The sequence below is a fragment of the Macaca fascicularis genome, chromosome 3 (genome assembly GCF_037993035.2).
Source record: "Macaca fascicularis isolate 582-1 chromosome 3, T2T-MFA8v1.1".
NCBI lineage: Eukaryota > Metazoa > Chordata > Mammalia > Primates > Cercopithecidae > Macaca > Macaca fascicularis.
The window spans coordinates 9,864,054-9,882,007 of NC_088377.1; the positions used below are offsets into that span (position 1 = coordinate 9,864,054).

The 17,954-nt window shown below is 38.6% G+C and overlaps 1 protein-coding gene across 1 annotated transcript in view; it reads right to left on the minus strand.

Annotated features, from left to right (window-relative positions):
- Nucleotides 1–17,954, minus strand: part of TTC3 (tetratricopeptide repeat domain 3) — a 121,000-nt gene that overhangs the window by 81,757 nt on the left and 21,289 nt on the right. The window contains exons 9-12 of the mRNA XM_005595963.5: nucleotides 16,837–16,931; nucleotides 15,617–15,679; nucleotides 3,458–3,512; nucleotides 658–820 (exon numbers count right to left, since the gene is read on the minus strand). Coding sequence (XP_005596020.4) covers nucleotides 658–820; nucleotides 3,458–3,512; nucleotides 15,617–15,679; nucleotides 16,837–16,931 — 376 coding nt within the window. The remainder of the gene's footprint in view (nucleotides 1–657; nucleotides 821–3,457; nucleotides 3,513–15,616; nucleotides 15,680–16,836; nucleotides 16,932–17,954) is intronic.

Below are 17,954 nucleotides of genomic sequence, written 5' to 3' on the forward strand. Positions count from 1 at the left end.
GGATAACAACATCTGCCAGTCAAACAGAGCTGTTCAGCTCAGCATTGTACGACCCGAAGAAGAAAAAGCAGGAAAGACTCATACACTCAAAGTGTAGATTAAGGGATTTCAGGCATTGGAGAAAGCAAAAAGACTTAGTAGAGAAAACAAGGGCAGAATGAAAATCTACAACTCCTAGCCTGCACAGCCAATTTCTGCTATATATATAAAAAACATTACATATATATATGTTCAGCACACTACAGAATTAGCACAAACAGTGCAGAAGCATCAAGCAGCTCTACTGAAGGGTCTTTTCTTTAGGAAATAACTTTAGTAATGAAGGAAGTATTTTTAAATAATTTTGTTTCAAAAAGTTTTTATTTTATTCAAAATTTCTGAAAGGGATTTTTTTTTCTACAGAAGAACAAATAATAACAATTTAGTTGCTGTCTGTTTCAAATAAAAAGTACAAATCATTTATAATTACCTAATGGATAACATGTAACTCTACACAGATAGAAATGAAAAACTCAAGCGCCATGACCAAGATAACATGATAAAATAAGGATAAATCATCTGAGGATTGATTTGTGGTCCTCTGTTAATACAAGAAACCCAACTTCCAAAGTCTGAAAGAGAATTAGACTGTAAGCAAAAGAATCTTAGGTGAAATACCTTGTAGGTCTTCTATTTGTTTTTGTAACTTTACATGCTGCTGAATTAGATCCTTGATTCCCTCAGGGTCATTTTTACAGAGTTTTTGAGCTTTTATGTTTGCTTGCAGGGCCCAGTCATATTCCCCCAGCATAGAAAGAGCATCACAATAACGATAATGACCCTGTTCCAAAAAGATAAATTTAATTTTTTCTCAAAAATATGCTTAAGTTAAAGAAAACAGGCAAGGAACACTATTTTGCTTAAAAACTGATTCATTACTTAAAATATTAGATTAGGTCCCTACCAATGAAAAATAAATTTAAAATGTTAGTACCTCAGGAAATAAAATTACCTAATGAGCTAAGTGAAAAGTTATAAATAGACAAATAATTACAATAACTAAGGATCAATATTTTTGCTTAAGAAATTTCTGTACCCCCAGGAAAGAGTTCAACTTTTGTTATATTTTGCTAACAGAGAATATAATAATTTTGTGCCAGATAAAGTAAAAAATGTCATTCATTATAAATAACTTCATGTTTTTAAAATATTTGAAGGCAGTAACAGTCTCCAAGTCATCATCTTTCCTACATCTGGAAATGGAGAAGTTTTTAGAGCTGGATGGAACCATCGGCCTGTGCTGTGGTTTTCCGATACCTCTGAACCTCCTGGGGTCAAATGATTCTCCTGCCTCAGCCTCCTGAGTAGCTAGAACTACAGGCATGCATCACCACATCCAGCTAATTTTTTTGTATTTTTTTGTAGAGACGGGGTTTCACATGTTGGCCAGGCTGGTCTCAAACTCCTGACCTCAAGTGATCTGCCCACCTCGGCCTCCTAAAGTGCTAGGATTACAGGTGTGAGTCATCACGCCTGGCATCTAAAGCTTCACTTAAAAAAAAAAATGGAGATTTTTACAGTTTAGGAAAATACAGAGACTAATACACAGATACCCAGAATTAACTGTTAACATTTTGTTATATTTGCTTCTGATTTTTTAATGAAAGAAATAAAACTATTTCTGATGATACAGATACGGCTGAAATCTCCTTTGCACTCTCTCCAATCTCTTTTCCCTCTCTTACTGCCCGGAAGCAAACACTATCATGAACTTGATAGATATTTTTCCAGCCTATGTTTTACTTTTTCATTTAACACTTTTAAAAATCCATAAATGTTGATAAGCCAGTTAATTCAACTGCAATCTACTATGTGATTCATTCAATCACTAAGTCAACAATTATTTACTAATGAGTGCCTGCTAAGTGTCAGGCAGCTAGTTAGACAGTCTGGATTCAAGAGTGAAGTGAACCAAACACCAAAAAAATCTTTCCTTGTGGAGCTCATATTATACTGGAAGATATACAGAATAGCCAATATAACTCTAACAGTAGATATCATGTATTCAATAATGGTAAGTCCAAAGAGGAAAAAAGTAAAGCAGGGAAAGAAGATAAGAAATGCATAGGAAGTGAGGTGTTTGGCATTTTAGTAATGTGGCCAGGGAATGTTTCACTGAGAAGAGTACTTTCAATACCAACTGAAAGGAAAAAAGGGGGCTGGCCAATGCTCTGGGGAAAAGCACTCCAGGCAGAGGGAAGGGCAAGTACCAAGTGGAAGTGGGCCTGGCATGTCTAAGGAACAGTGAGGATGCCAAGGGCCAACATAAAGTGAACCAGGGACAGAACAGGAGGACTGAGGTTGGAGAAATAACAAGTGTTCACAACGGGGACAGATCACACAGGTCAGAGTAACAACTTTGATCAAGTGAAAATACCACATTTATTTGCTGCTTTATCAACAGACATGTAGGTATTTGCAGTAGTATGCCATTAAAACAATGTTGCAATGACCAACCTTGTACATCTTACCATGTGCATATTTGCTAGAAATTTTCTAGGGTACACACACTCAGAACCAAGTAACTGTGGAGTCTGTCTATCATAATGCTCCCTCAGTTGTTGTAAGCAATCACGCTCCCACCAGTTTACTGGGGCTTCCTGTTACTACACATACCCACCAACACTCAGGACAATCAGCCTCTTTAATTTCTGCCAATCTGAAGGACTCAAACAATACGACACTGTAAAATTTACTCACATAGTGGGTTCTGTGTGGAGGCCCTCTATTCTGTACTATTGGTTTCATTTTTCTGTGTACCAAATCCCTACAATTTTAATTACTAGGAAATAGAAATAGTTTCTTATTTCTATTGGCCATTCAGGATTACTCTTCCGTGAAATGCTTACTTGTTTTACTGGCCCATTTTCTACTGGGTTTCTTATTTACTTTAGGAATTATGTGCATATTCCGGCTATAAATCCTACCAGTTATATATGTGGCAAATTATCTCCTCTCAAACTACTATTTCATCTATGGTGTCTTTTGACATACACAAGTTTTTAAGTTTGATATAGCCAAATATATCAAGATGGTTTTTTTCACTGCTGATTTGTGCACTGTGTGTTAAGAAACCTTTTCCTGCCTCCTATAAAGACAGCCTCCTACAGTTCCTTCCCAGTTTTAAGTGGCTTTTCACACTCAGGCACACCCACCCAGAATATGCATAGACGACCTCTCAATCACTAAGGCACCCTGAAGGCTCAAGATGCCCACAGGCCGCCTGTCCTCACACACAGCCCGTCACTGCTGTGGCTGGGTCCCCACGCTGATCATGGATCTCATGACTGCCCTTTCACATTCTGGAGCTCTATGTCATTTCATATAGCATTTTTATGAACAAACACACCCGGTAAACAGATTTTTCACAATGTTGTATGGCATTATTTGCTCAAAGTAAAATACAGAAGAAACCTACCTTTGGCCAAGTGTTCTTCAGAATAGTGGCTCTCTTTCCATCACCGAGTGCATTTCTAAAAAGAAAAACAATTAAGTATTTAAAATTTTTCACTCTTTTTTAGTAAAAGTATTATATCTTGCATATGTATACTTTGTGAATTTTCCATGTATATTATCTAGTCAAAAGATAATTTTAATTTTTAAAAATCCATATAATATACGTCCATTATAGGAAATTTGGAAAATACAGAAAAATAAAACAAAGGGAAAAAGTCACCCAGAGTCACAATCACAACTACCCAGGAATAACTACTTTTAATATTTCTGAAGTACTTCTTGCACACATCAACATTGTTTCTATGCATAGCATTCTTTTTTTTTTTTTTCTTTTTTTTTTTGAGATGGAGTCTCGCTCTGTTGCCCAGGCTGGAGTGCAGCGGCGTGATCTCGGCTCACTGCAACCTCTGCCTCCCGGGTTCAAGTGATTCTCCTGTCTCAGCCTCCAGAGTAGCTGGGATTACAGGTGCATGCCACCACACCCGGCTAATTTTTTGAATTTTGAGTAGGGACAGCGTTTCACCGTGTTAGCCACGATGGTCTTGATCTCCTGACCTTGTGATCCACCTGCCTCGGCCTCCACCTGCCTCGGCCTCCAAAAGCGTTGGGATTACAGCGTTAGCCACCATGCCCAGCCTATAACGTTCTTATTTGTACGTTTTTCTGTACTATTTCTGCATGTCAGTAAGACTTTCCAGATGTATCACTACCAGGTCTTTCACACAACATCAGTTAAGCTACACTGAACAGAGCACGGAAGCTAGACCATAAGACCCGGGTTAAGTCTAATTTAATCACTAATTTTCTTGGGGCTATTAGGGAGTTATTAACATCTCTGGGCCCATTTTTCTCATCTGTAAAATGTGAATAATTCTAACTGTTCTGAGGTAGATATTAAATTAGATACTACGTTATTAAATGTACTTTCATAACCTATCAAATGCTAACAGATCCATACCACAGTCTATCAGTTTCCTGGCTTCCTTATCTTCAATGACTTCCACCTCTAGCCCAACTCAGCCACCCATCACTGCACCCCTGGAACTTAGCATCACTCAAAACTGTTCAAACTTCAAACTGTTCAATCACTAATTCAGGTATCCAACTCCCACTATAACCTAGGTTGTCCCATTTAACTTGTTCAACTGTTCCTATCTCCTCAGGGTACCCAACTCACTGACTTATTCACCTACTTTTTTCAACATAGATTAAGATTTGCTGGTTCATCATTTCACATTCATATTTATGCTAATTCATCACTATTAAAGAGATTTCAAGGAAGAACTAGATAACTTATACTACCAGATATCAATACCTACTAAAAGGTTACATTAAAAAAAAAAAAACCCAACTAGATGAGGATAACCTGACCAACAAAATAGACTAAAGAAACTAGAAATGGATTCTTACGCATAATCACCTGATTCATGACAAAGGTAATACTGCAGTACATGGAGAAAATATACTCTTTTAATAAATGGTACTGGGTCAATTGGACATCCATATGAATCTTTTCTTCTTTTTTCTTTTTTTTTTTGAAACAAGGTCTCGCTCTGTCACCCAGGCTGGAGTGCAGTGCCAGTCCCTCTCACCACAGCCTTGACATCACAGGCTCAAGCACTCCTCCCACCTCAGCCTCCTGAATAGCTGGTACTATAGGCATGTGCCATCATGCCTAGCTAATTTCTGGCTAATTTCTGAATTTTTTGGAGAGACAGGGTCCCATTATGTTGCCCAGGATGGTCTCAAACTCCTGGGCTCAAGCAATGGTATTTGTCAAGTGGGTGGTATTTGTCAAAGTTCCTGCCTTGTCCTCCCAAAGTGCTGGGATTACAAGCGTGAGCCACTGCTTCTGGCCCATATGAATCTTGAACACAATCTCACACTAAATACAAACACCAGGTCCAGATGGACTGCAGATCTGTACATTAAAGTTGAACAATCAAACCTTTAGACGAAACACAATCTGGTGACCTTTGAATGGGTAAAGACGATAAACAGAACACAAAAAGAGCTTATCATAGAGAAAAACCGATAAACTGTACTACATTAAAATTAGTAACTTGTTTGTGAAAAAACATCAACAGTGAAAAGGCAAGCCACTGAGTGTGAGAAGATATTTGCAATACATATATCTGACCAATGACTCGTATTCAGAATACAAAAGAAAAACTCCTAAAAATGAATAAGGCATTCTACTCAAGAGAAAAAAATAGCAAAAGACTTAAACAGGCACTTCACAAAAGAAAATATCCAAATGGTCAATAACCTTATGAAGATCTGAAATATCCTTAATCAATTTATGAAAATGGAAATTATAATCACAGTGGTATGCCACCATCACCCACCAGAATGTCTAAAATAAAAGATGAAAAATAGTAAGTGTTGGTGAGGGCACAGAACTGAAACTCATATGCTGCTCTAAGAGTACAAAATGATACAATCACACAGGAAAGCTAAATGCATATAAGCATACCCTCTGTTCCAGCAATTCCACTCCTTGATTATACACTCAACGGAAATGAATACGTATGTTCACAACAATACTATCTGCAAAAGCCAAATACAAGAAGCTACCCAAATGCCCATCAACAATAGAATGGATAAAATGTGGTATATTCATGCAATCAATGAACACTTTACAACTACATGCAACAATATGGATCTCAAAAACGATGCTGAAAATCAAACATAAAAGAACACATAGTATATTATTCCATTATATTGCACTAAAACAGACAAAATTAACCAACGGAAGCCAGGCTAGTAGTTATCCTGGGGGAGGAGGTGGGTCATGACTAGGAGGAGGAACAAGAGGAACTTCTGGGGTACCGGGGTTGTGATCTGGGCGCTGGTTACAGTTGTTTGACTTCCGAAAATTCCATCTACACTTAACACTTGTATACTTTTCAGCATGTGTTTTAAGATTTTTTTAAAAGGACATAAGACAAAGTTGTCCTTCTTCTGCTGAAGATGTCTGAATTACAGCAGCCATCCTTCATTCTGAGGGGACAGCCTGAAGACCAAGTCACACACTGAGGCTGGAAAAATCTAAGTCTCTGATGACATTGTTGAGCCACTGAATATACAACCTAGCACACCACCTTCTTCTGGAACTCTTGAATAAGGTAAGTTTTCTTTACCATTTAAAGAGACTCACACTGGGTCTCTCTCCCCAAATACCTTTAAAAGCTGCCTATGCTAGCTGTCTCCATTTCCTCGCATTTCTCAACCCCATCTCATTGGCATCTGTTCCAAGCACTGACAGCTTTCCCTATGGTTACTGAATGACATCCATGTTGCCAAATCTAAGTTCCACTGTAACTGGCTTCTCAGTAGCCAACAGACACTGCTGACCATTCTTTTACTTACTTCTGACACCACACTTAGTCTTCGTTCCATCTCTCTGGTCACCTTTTAATACTCTCCTGGGCAGGCTCATCCTTCTCCAACTGGTCATGTGTGTTCAAGGCTCAATCCTGATTCCTCTCCTAGTCTCAGCCTAGGTTGTCTCTAGGCCAGTGGGTCTCAACCTTGACTGCACACCATCTGGGGAGCTCCTAGAAGCCCAATGCCCAAGCTTTACTCTAGATTAATTGAATCAGAATCTCTGGGGTGGGTGGTATTTGTCAAAGTTCAGTGATTCCAAAGTGCAGTCCAGGTTGAGAAACACTTCTGTAAGCAATCTCACCCACAACTTCAAATCATGGAGGTTAACTATCCCAAACATGTCTCCCGTCCAAACTCTCCCTTGAGTTCCAGACCCATATAACTCACTACCTATACAACATTGCACTTTGGATGCCTCAAAGGCACTGGGTTTGTTTTTGGTTTTTTGGGTTTTTTTTTGAGACAGAGTTTTGCTCTTGTTGCTCAGGCTGGAGTGCAATGGCGCAATTTTGGCTCACTGCATCCTCCGCCTCTCAGGTTCAAGCAGTTCTCCTGCCTCAGCCTCCTGAGTAACTGAGATTAGAGGCAGCCCCCTCACCACGCCCAGCTAATTTTTGTAGTTGTAGCAGAGACGGGGTTTCGCCATGTTGGCCAGGCTGGTCTCGAACTCCTGAACTCTGGTGATCCTCCACCTTGGCCTCCCAAAGTGCTGGGATTACAGCTGTGAGTCACCACGCCTGGCCTTCAAAGGTACTTCGATTCAGTGTCTGAGAGTGAAGTGCAGTTCTACTTCCTACAAATTTATTCCTCTTCCATCAATCCCAACGTGAGTGAGTAGGCCCATAATCCATAATGCTGCTTAAGACAGAAACGTCACAATAGTTCCAACCGCCTTCACTCTCACGTTCCAACACCAACCACAAGCAACTTCTGTCAACTTCACCTCTAAACTCTTGAATCCTTCCACTTTTCCATTTCCACTGTCAATATTCCGCTGGAAGCCATCATCTCTGGCCTGGGCTACTGTAATAGCCTCCAACTACATCCACTACATCCCCTTCAGATCCATTTTCACTGTGCTCAATTTTTTTTTAAGTACTAATGCTCTCTCCTCAGTTTAAAAATCCTTTACTTTCTTATTGCTCTTAAAGGCCAAAAGCCTTAACATAGCCTACAAGGCCCTCCTTGGCTTAGCCTATGGCCATACTGCCCTCTCCTCTGTATTCAGTCCATCTAGCAACTATCAGTACCACAAATGCAACAAATTCCTCCCAATACAGGCCTTCACAATGCCAGCCCACTGTCTGAAACACAGAGGCTGTTTTTGCTCATTTCTGACATTATCCATCAACAGAACCCCAATATTTGTTGAATCAATGCTGAATGTTACTTATTATAATATATAGCACTACAAACAGCATTGTTATAATAGCATATATTATAAATATCACAATATTAGTATATGAATGCAATTAATGCTAATAAAATTTCACATTTACTGGCATATGACCACATCCTACAATTAAGGCAAAGTGGGCATAGTCAATTACATGATGCTATTGCTTATCCAGACCACACTGCAGCCCAGGGTCTAAATAATCAGGTTTGACTTTTGGTAGCAGCAATTCCCTGCACAAGAGATGTATGAAAATGGGACAAGACTCAAGATGCAAACAGTTATTTACTCTTGAAGACTGTGTGACATGGTAAGAGTATTAAACAGAGTAAGAAACAGAGTTCTAGTACAGGTGCTCCAACTTATTGCTCTTACATGGGGAAGTGTTTTTATTTTTCCAGCCCCTCCTCATTACTGCACATAAAATATGCTACATTCTGCCCTAAAAGGTGATGTTAGTAAAGAACACTTATTCCCTTCCCTCTCCCCTAGTTTCCATGTAGATTTGCTAATTACTCCTGAACTCTTTCCTCTCTCCACCCTTGGCTAACATCCCCAGATGATGAATAATAATTTATCTAATGGTGAGGGAGGGACACTAATCATATGCGGCTTTGCCTCTTCTTTTTCTCACTCTTTGGAATCCTTTTTATTTTTTATTTTTTTTAGACATGGTATCGCTGTATCGCCCACCCTGGAGAGCAGTGGCACTATCTCAGCTCACTGAAACCTCTGCCTCCTGGGTTCAGGTGATTCTCCTGCCTCAGCCTCCCAAGTAGCTGGGATTATAGGCATGCACCACCATGCCCAGCTAATTTTTGTATTTTTAGTAGAGACGGGGTTTCACCATGTTGGCCAGGATGGTCTCAAACTCCTGACCTCAAGTGATCCATCCGCCTTAGCCTCTCAAAGTGCTGGGATTACAGGCATGAGCCACTGTACCTGGCCTTACTCTTTGGAATCTAAAACACCAGACTCCCTTTCCTTTCAGGCTTAAAGTTCCCAAGAGCCCTGTTCTGTCTGACTGTGGGTGAATTATTGGTTGGTGCAAAAGCAATTAGTAATTGCCATTACTTCTAAAAACCACATTTACTTTTGCACCAACCTAGTAGTAACCAGCCCCTTGACTATCAGACTTAAGGCCTGTTCTCCAATTGCATCTGTAATAAAGGCAGTATCTGATCACTAGTTGCCTGTCTTTTCCATCCATCTTTTAACCGATTCTGGACTTGGAAGGGAAAGGAGATGCTATTTATTGACTCTCTCAAACCATACCATAAAAAGTATGCAAGAATTTTGCAAGCCATATAAGGGATATTGCTTTTTTCCTCAATTATAATTATTTTCAGGACCTGACCAGATCAATAAAGAAATAACAACTATTCCCCAAGTTCCCAGATCTTCCAACTAAGGAACAAAAGCAAGATTCAGGTATAAAGGTCAGTCACTGACAAATATGCAGTGAATAATAACCATGGACTGAATAAACATACATTTTAAATAAAAAGTTAGTGTCTATAATTAAAATGATATGTTCTTTCATTCAACTGAGTAAAATAAATTTATCAGAAATGTGTCCTACAGATATATTTGAACCTGAGTGTAAAACATAAGTAAAAAGATAATCATTGCATAGGTATATATAGTCTTTAAAAGGAAAATAATCGGCCGGGCGCGGTGGCTCAAGCCTGTAATCCCAGCACTTTGGGAGACCGAGACGGGCGGATCACGAGGCCAGGAGATCAAGACCATCCTGGCTAACACAGTGAAACCCCGTCTCTACTAAAAAAATACAAAAAACTAGCCGGGCGAGGTGGCGGGCGCCTATAGTCCCAGCTACTCGGGAGGCTGAGGCAGGAGAATGACGTAAACCCGGGAGGTGGAGCTTGCAGTGAGCTGAGATCCGGCCACTGTACTCCAGCCCAGGCGACAGAGTGAGACTCCGTCTCAAAAAAAAAAAAAAAAAAAGAAAATAATCTACATACTAATAAATCTGTAATTTAACACTGTAAATAAAATAATCTATATACTAATATAAACTAAGCATACATATAAACTATATACTAATATAATATGAACTAATGGATTACATGGGCAATCCATTCAGGAAAACACTGTGCAGACATGAAGAACAAAGTAGGTCTCTATATACAGATCCACAACAAGCTCCAAGACTTAAATATAAAAAAAAAACCATGACGTACAACAGCGTATGTAGTACGTTCCTACCCATTTAAAGAAAAAGACATATACATTACATTAAACCAAATAAAACTGCCTATATTCTGACTTACAAAAATGGCCACTTCATTTGGTTCAACATAAGCGCTTGTATAGGCATAAAATATTATGGGAATACACAAAGATATGAAGAGATGAATCAGAGGATGGGTCAGAGTGGGCGAGTGTACCTTTTCCTACTCTGTTGCTTGCCATGCGCATTTGTTATTGTTTTTTTTTAAAGGGGGTACACCCCAAATAAGACTGAAAAAAGTAAATATTTTCTTCAAAAGCAAATTCAGTGGCTTCTAAGCAAAAATAAAGAAAACACACCAGAGGGCAGAGTGAGGAATAATTCACCAAACCAACACACACACACACACACACAAATTTGTGAAATTCTCACAGAAACATACAGTGCTTTATATCTCTAGTCTTAGAGAAATTTAGGGGGGAAAAAAGCAACAAGAGAGGAGTCAGTTAATGTCTATCTGTCTGCTACCAATCACAGTTGGGATCTGATGGAAGGCAGTACCATGTGATGGGTACTTAAGTGAATACCAACAGTTGAAGTAAACATCAACTTTAAAAATACATGATTTTCCAAAGCAACGCAAAAACCATTCAAGCTAAGCATTCCCTTTCTCCAATTAACATTTTCCCTTACACAGTTCATCACGTCCCACCAAAGAATCTGAATTTTCCATGAGTCCCACAAGAATGAATTGAATAGTAAGTGGGCAAAGCCTAATTATGTATATGACATAAGCTGTTGGAACTGCAGAAGGTACAGATATGCCTAATTCCTTTCTCTAGATTCTTGTCTAAACTGAAAAGTTCTGATTACTTCAATTACAATGATCGCTCTCAAATGCCCTATAGTTACCAACTCGTATTTGAAAAGTACACTTTGAGAAGGAGCAGAATAAAACGGACATCTCATCTTCTAAGCCAGGTGTCCTGGGATAAACACAATCCTCAGTGTGAAGATTTGAAGGGGAGAGGCTGCAGCAGGAGTGGCGGCGCAGGAGGCAGCACAGTTCCCCAACCCCTGCCTCACGCCAACCCCATCTCCTGTGTTTTCCAAGCGCAACATTCGCAGGACCGGAAAGGTTTTGAAAGGCTCTTGGCCTAACATATTCACCCAAAAGTGGTTGGATTTACAAACTGCATGACTATTGCGGCATTAAAATCATCACTGCCACTGTCACCATGTTTGAATGAAGCATCTGTTTCCCCATATATACCTCACCTCAGGCTTCCCCACACACACTTCACACTTCTGCAACTGGCCTTACAATACTTATATTTCTCTTTTCAAGATCACTGTTCACTATTTTATCCTTGATGTTTAGTGATCACTGTTCTTGTTTTCTGTTCCTTTTCTCGTGCATTTTTAATCACATTTTGTTTCACTTTTTATCAAATATTTCAAGTATACATAAAAATACAGAGAACATCATTAACAAAACGAACACCCATGTACCAATGGTATACCACCTTAGCAAGAAATTAACATTTTGCCATATTTACTTCAGCTCTTTTTGTAGTAGTTTGTTACAGTTGACATCCACTGTGTACCATCCCTCCCAACTCCAATCCCTTTTCCCTCCTTCTCTCCCCAGCCACTCCCTGGGTGTTTAACACGCCCATGCATTTTTAAACATTGTTAATACACAGTCTGTATATATGCATATTGTTTTGCATGTTTTTAAACATTAATAAATGGCATCACAGTGTACAAATCATTCTGCAACTTGCTTTTTCACTCAACATTGTGTTCATTTTAACTGCCATATAGAATTCCATTGTATGAATATACCATATTTATCCATTCCCCTATTGATGGCCACTTAGGTCGTTTCCATTTCTTTACTCTTACAAACAATGCTATCATGAAGGCGTATACATATCTTCTTGGGTACACATTTGAGAGTTCAGAGGATATGAGCCTAGAAGTGGATTGCGGAGTATGCACATCTTCACCTTGTCAAATTGCTCTCCAAAGTGATTGTACCAATTTACACTTTCTCCAGCTGAATATGAGAGTCTCCTTTGTTCCACATCCTCTCAAACACTTGGTATTATGAGATTTTTAAACTTTTGTCCATCTGATGGGTATAAACAAGAAACTCGTAGTTTTTAATCTACATGTCCTGGAAGGATAATCATTTCCTCATAAACGTGTATTGACTATTTAGACCATTTATTTTTTAATTTTTCCAACTTTCACATTCCCTTTTATTCTATCACCACTTTCCCATAGTGATTAATAGTAGAGACTACATCCAGGCTGCCTGGGTTCAAATTCTGGCTCCATCACATCCACTCCTCCGACACTTTGCTTGGTCTCCCTATACCTCAGTTTCATCATCTGTAAAGAGGCAGTAGCACCTACCTCACACAGTTGTGAGGGTTTTACGAGTTAATACACATTAAGTGCTCAGAACAGTGATAACCATGTTGTAAGATACAGTATTATTATTTTTACCCTTTGAAAGATTAATCTTACCAAAGTTCTCTTTTTTAAATTGAATCTCTTTTTCATTTGAAGTTTCAACTTATATTTTCTAATCTTTTAGGATTAAGTATTTCAGAAGTTTTAGCATTCAAGACTTTAACCCTTTTATTCCTTTCTTTTCTAGTATTAAATTGTCCCATTTCTGTCCTCTTTGGACATCTCAATTCTTGCTTCAATTACAGCAGATAAGCAGTCTGGCCTTGCAGAACAGCTGAGGAGTGCATCCTCACCAAACTGGGGAAGGGTGGGTGCTTTACCCCCAGCTGTCCCTGCAGCTGCTCAGCCAGATTCCCACAGCAGATCCAGCATCCCTCTGCTTGAGAGCTTCAAAACATCTCAACCTCAGTAACTCAGATAAAAGTCTTTCTCAGGCATGGGTCCTCCTGTGTCAATGGCAAATCTGAATTACTGGCAACGTGTTCTTTCCTTAAGTCACACCATCTAGTCACCTGATATATATATATTATACTATGGACTTACATATATATACTATGAGTTTTATATACTATGGACTCTGAAAACATCCCTACATTATTGAGCAAATCACATAGACAATATGTGAGGAGGTAGGAAACGCCAGCAAAACCAGTGTGGTAAAACACTTCATGCATAAAACAGGCATCCAATACATATTGGTGATTGCCTAGTAAGAAACAAAGGGTTCTCAATGCTGCTGACCTGGCTCTAGTGAAATGTAGATGGTATTAAACCACAAGCTAGACCATCAGTAGGGAGGTACAAGGATAGATCCACAAGCTGCTCTTGGCCTTTACCTCACCAAGCTACCTAGCTTCTGTACTTCTACTTTGATTCACCTCCTGTTGCAGCAAGGTATCAGAAGGATCTTCCTTGTGTGTCTAGCATTCAACACTCATGAAAGAGAGCAGAAACACCCTGGTTTGCCTCTCAGCTCTCAGAGGTGGAAAGTGGATAGATAACCTTCTGCCAAGCAATATTTCAGATAGGCACCTCAATTTTCACAAGAGGCTAGCCAAGTTACCAACCTATTCATCTGATCTTGAAAGCATACAAATTCACCTTTAAACAGCACAAAATAAATGCAATTCTGGACCTAGCCAGAAGCAATAACCTAAAGACACTTGCAGCTGCTCATTTCTTGTCAGAACCCGTTGAGGACAGTGGTATTGATGGAAGACTCTGTCAAGCCCATCCATTCCTCTAGTCTAGATAGCCTCGGTTTATCCACGGCTTAAGCCATCTAAAAGCTGCATAACGTTAATACAGCGGTATTCTCCAAGGTGGTTGGATTACTGGTGATTTTTATTTTCTTCTTTTTAAAACTCTTGTATTTTCCAAATTTTCTACCATGAGAATGTGTTCTGTTTACAATAAAAGAAAAACACAATAAATGTTATTTTTAAAGCTACATGCTTAGAATATACTACCTTCCCCACTCCCACCCTCCCATACAAGTGCTTTCACTGAAAAACAACTGACAGCAGATTCTCAGCTTTCATGAGAAAACTTCACAAAAAAACGTATTTGTGAAACTCAGAACTGTGCTTTCAGGGAGTTTTTTGCTATGCATAAGAATACTGCTGAGATTATTCTCTACTCCATCACTCAATTAATATTACAGCCCACCTTCCTTCAAAACTAAACACTAGGAAAACTGTTTCACCTGACAAATTGGTGTCCTGTTTCTTCATGGACAATGAGAATTAAGTAACTTGTCAAGTTTTCCCATTTCATTTTGGACAGCTGAAGGTCAGAGGCAAATATGAATTCTAACTAATACCTATGCAGGACCTTATGCCTGTGAAGCTCGGTTCTGAGAATCCCAGATTCCAACTTCGTTTTCTGGTTTGTTTTCTTTTGAATATTCTTCTACTGTGTGGATGTATTCTTGACTCCACCCTACACCCTTCTTACAGTAAAGCAGGACAAAATTAAATATAATAGTCTACCTGCTCAATATTAATGCTTATAATTTATGTTCTAAAAATTTTATACTGGGGAACAATAAAATCATGGTGCAGTATCTTTCTCAGTCTTTCTTAGCTAATAAATAAAAACTCAGCTTAAATTCAATATAAGGAACTAGGAATGAATTATGATTCCACTCTTATACTATTAAATTTATTTGCTTTCTTTCACTTATGAAGGACATTTACTTAATTTTTTACACCAGGATAAACAGAGAAAAAATGAAAATGCTTCTTTTATACTGTATGGATTAACTAACAGAGCATAAAGAGGTAATATAGATGTCATAAACACAGACTTTGACATCATCAGATAAAATCTGTGTTCAAATCTTGGTATCATTAGTGGTACACGTTGGTCATGTAAAATGTGAACTATAACATTACCTACCTATTACGGGTGCTGTGAGAACTAAATAACATATGCAAAGCACTTAAAATAATGCTTAACATATGTCTGCACTCAATCAGAATAGCTGCTGCTGTCACTGTTATATATAAAGCCTAAGTGTATTCTTTTAACCACTTAAGTATTTCTGCCAAAGAACTAGTCAAGGATTTTCTTGTATACCTGCAAAACAGAAAAGTTTCCCAAAAATGGGTATTTAGCATAATAATTCAGTGGTTGAGATATTTTAACCAACTTACCTAAACTGTCCAGTACGAAGAAAACAAAGAGCTCGGTTACCATAAAGAAGGTGGTTTTCAGGTCTTAAAAAGACACAATGTTTAGTCAGTAAAGCACATTACACACGAAACAAATAAAAATCACGACGAAAACATAAAGCACAAGAAAACTTTTTTTAAACTTTACATCTGTGTGGCAGAGCAAAAAGAATATAGGACCTGGAGTCTTAACTGGCTAAGTCCCAGTTCCTTCACTTCCTACATAAGTAACTTTGTTTGAACAAACCTAAACTTCCCTATATTCAAAATGAAGATAACTCCAGTTGCTCTAACTCATAGGGTTGTTGTGAGGATCAAATGAGACATATTAAAGAGCTGGCAAACTACAGAGTAACTCTAGAGGATAGGATTACTTACATAGTAAGTCAGGACTACGACTACGTCGTTTTGACAAACAACTGAGAAGCGAAGCCCACAGTAATTGCAAATTAAAATAGCTTCATTTGAACTTCTGTTTTTTAGTTTTATCTGACTATGTGTGGTAAAACGTATCTCCCTTTCCTCCACTTCTTCCTCAAAAGAATAGGGCAGCAGCCTTTCAGAGCTGATACACTAACTGGATTCCCTCATTCCCTGTGGAGATGCGCAAGGGAGGAAAAAGAGCAGTGGCTACACAGCACCCTTCAAAGGCTGCTACAATATTAGGTGGCCCAACTGAGATAACAGGGGCACAGTTATGAGGCACATCTGGAGGAAAGCTACAAAATTCTAGCAGCTGAGCAAAGAGAAGACAAGGTAGAGAGCATATATGTATTCTCTCAATTATCCTGTAAAAGTTCCCCCTTAGAAAGCAAAAAACCCTGAATGGGTGGCATCTGCAGTATTAAGAACTAATCCTTTAATCCTTTTTGACCAGTTAATAATTTTGGAGGACTTGGTTGACAGCAAAATGAGAACAAGACAAAAGAGATAACTCTGTATTGGAAAGTTTTAAAGAAAATGGAAGAGGGCAGAACCAAATTCACAATTTTGCCTGACTTACTTGAGTTATGCTACTACGTTAGCTTCATATACCCATGCCATCTTCAATGCTTCGAATGCCCAAGGATGAGAAAGATCTATTCTGCATAACAAGTTGGAAGATACTTTCCAATTCTCCATCTTGTTTTTATTTCTTCTGACTACCATTCTAACTTGATCTGACACAGAAACAGGATTTCTTTGGTTCTATTTGCTCTTACCTATATTCAATGGCTCTGGTGTAATAGATAATAGCTATATCAAATCTTTCTTTGGAAAACTCTTCATTTCCTTTCATTTTCATTAGTTCTCCTTGCTGAGAAACCAAGGTGAAAGAAGACCCATCAATTAGCTCCAAAGATAATCAAGAACCCAATACCTAGGAAAAATGTATCCAGGTTTCTATCTTGGGTATCAGAAATAACTAGGGGATTATTTATGTAGAAAATGAGACTACAATACCCAATATTTTGTTACATATATATATGACACACACTACACACACACACACACACACATATACTTTTAGAGACAGGGTCTCACTCTGTCACCCAGGCTGGAGGGCAGTGGAGCAATCACAGCTCACAACAGCCTCGATCTCCCAGGCCCAAGGGATCCTCCCATCTCAGTCTCCCAAGTAGCTAGGACTACAAGTGCACCCCACCATGCCAAGCTAATTTTTAAAAATTTTTTGTAGAGACCAGGTCTTGCTATGTTGCCCAAGCTGGTCTTGAACTTCTGACCTCAAGCAATCCTCCCACCTCGACCTCCCAAAGTGCTGGGACTACAGGCGTGAGCCATCACGCGCAGCCTCGGTATATATATTTAAATAAACCTATCTTGAATGACTCAACACTAACTTGGTTAGAGAATATTAAAAGTAAACAAAACCATCACATTATGAATAATTACTAAAATTTTTGCACTGTATTTGGTAGACCCACTTTTAAATATAGCTTATCAATAAGGCAAATAAGGTAATAAGGCTAAAAAACAGATGCAAAGTAGAATTTTAACTTTAGGTTAGCAAGTATGATATCATCCAAGAAACCTTAGTGCTGAAAAACACATAAATCAATAACATAGAGGCAATGTTGATTAGACTAATTGCAAAGCATGAGTTGGTAGGTTAATGAGAATATATATGAAGGGTGCTATAGAAAAAACTAAAACTTTTCACTTCAAACACTCATTTTTTTAAATAAACTAAATCACATCATATCAACGGCATTAGGGAATTCAATAGAACATTAAATATTTTCCCAAATTCCTTTTTTAAAATTGAGTTAAAGTCCTATTTTCTATGAGTGAACAGTGCAGCACATGAATTACATCTCAG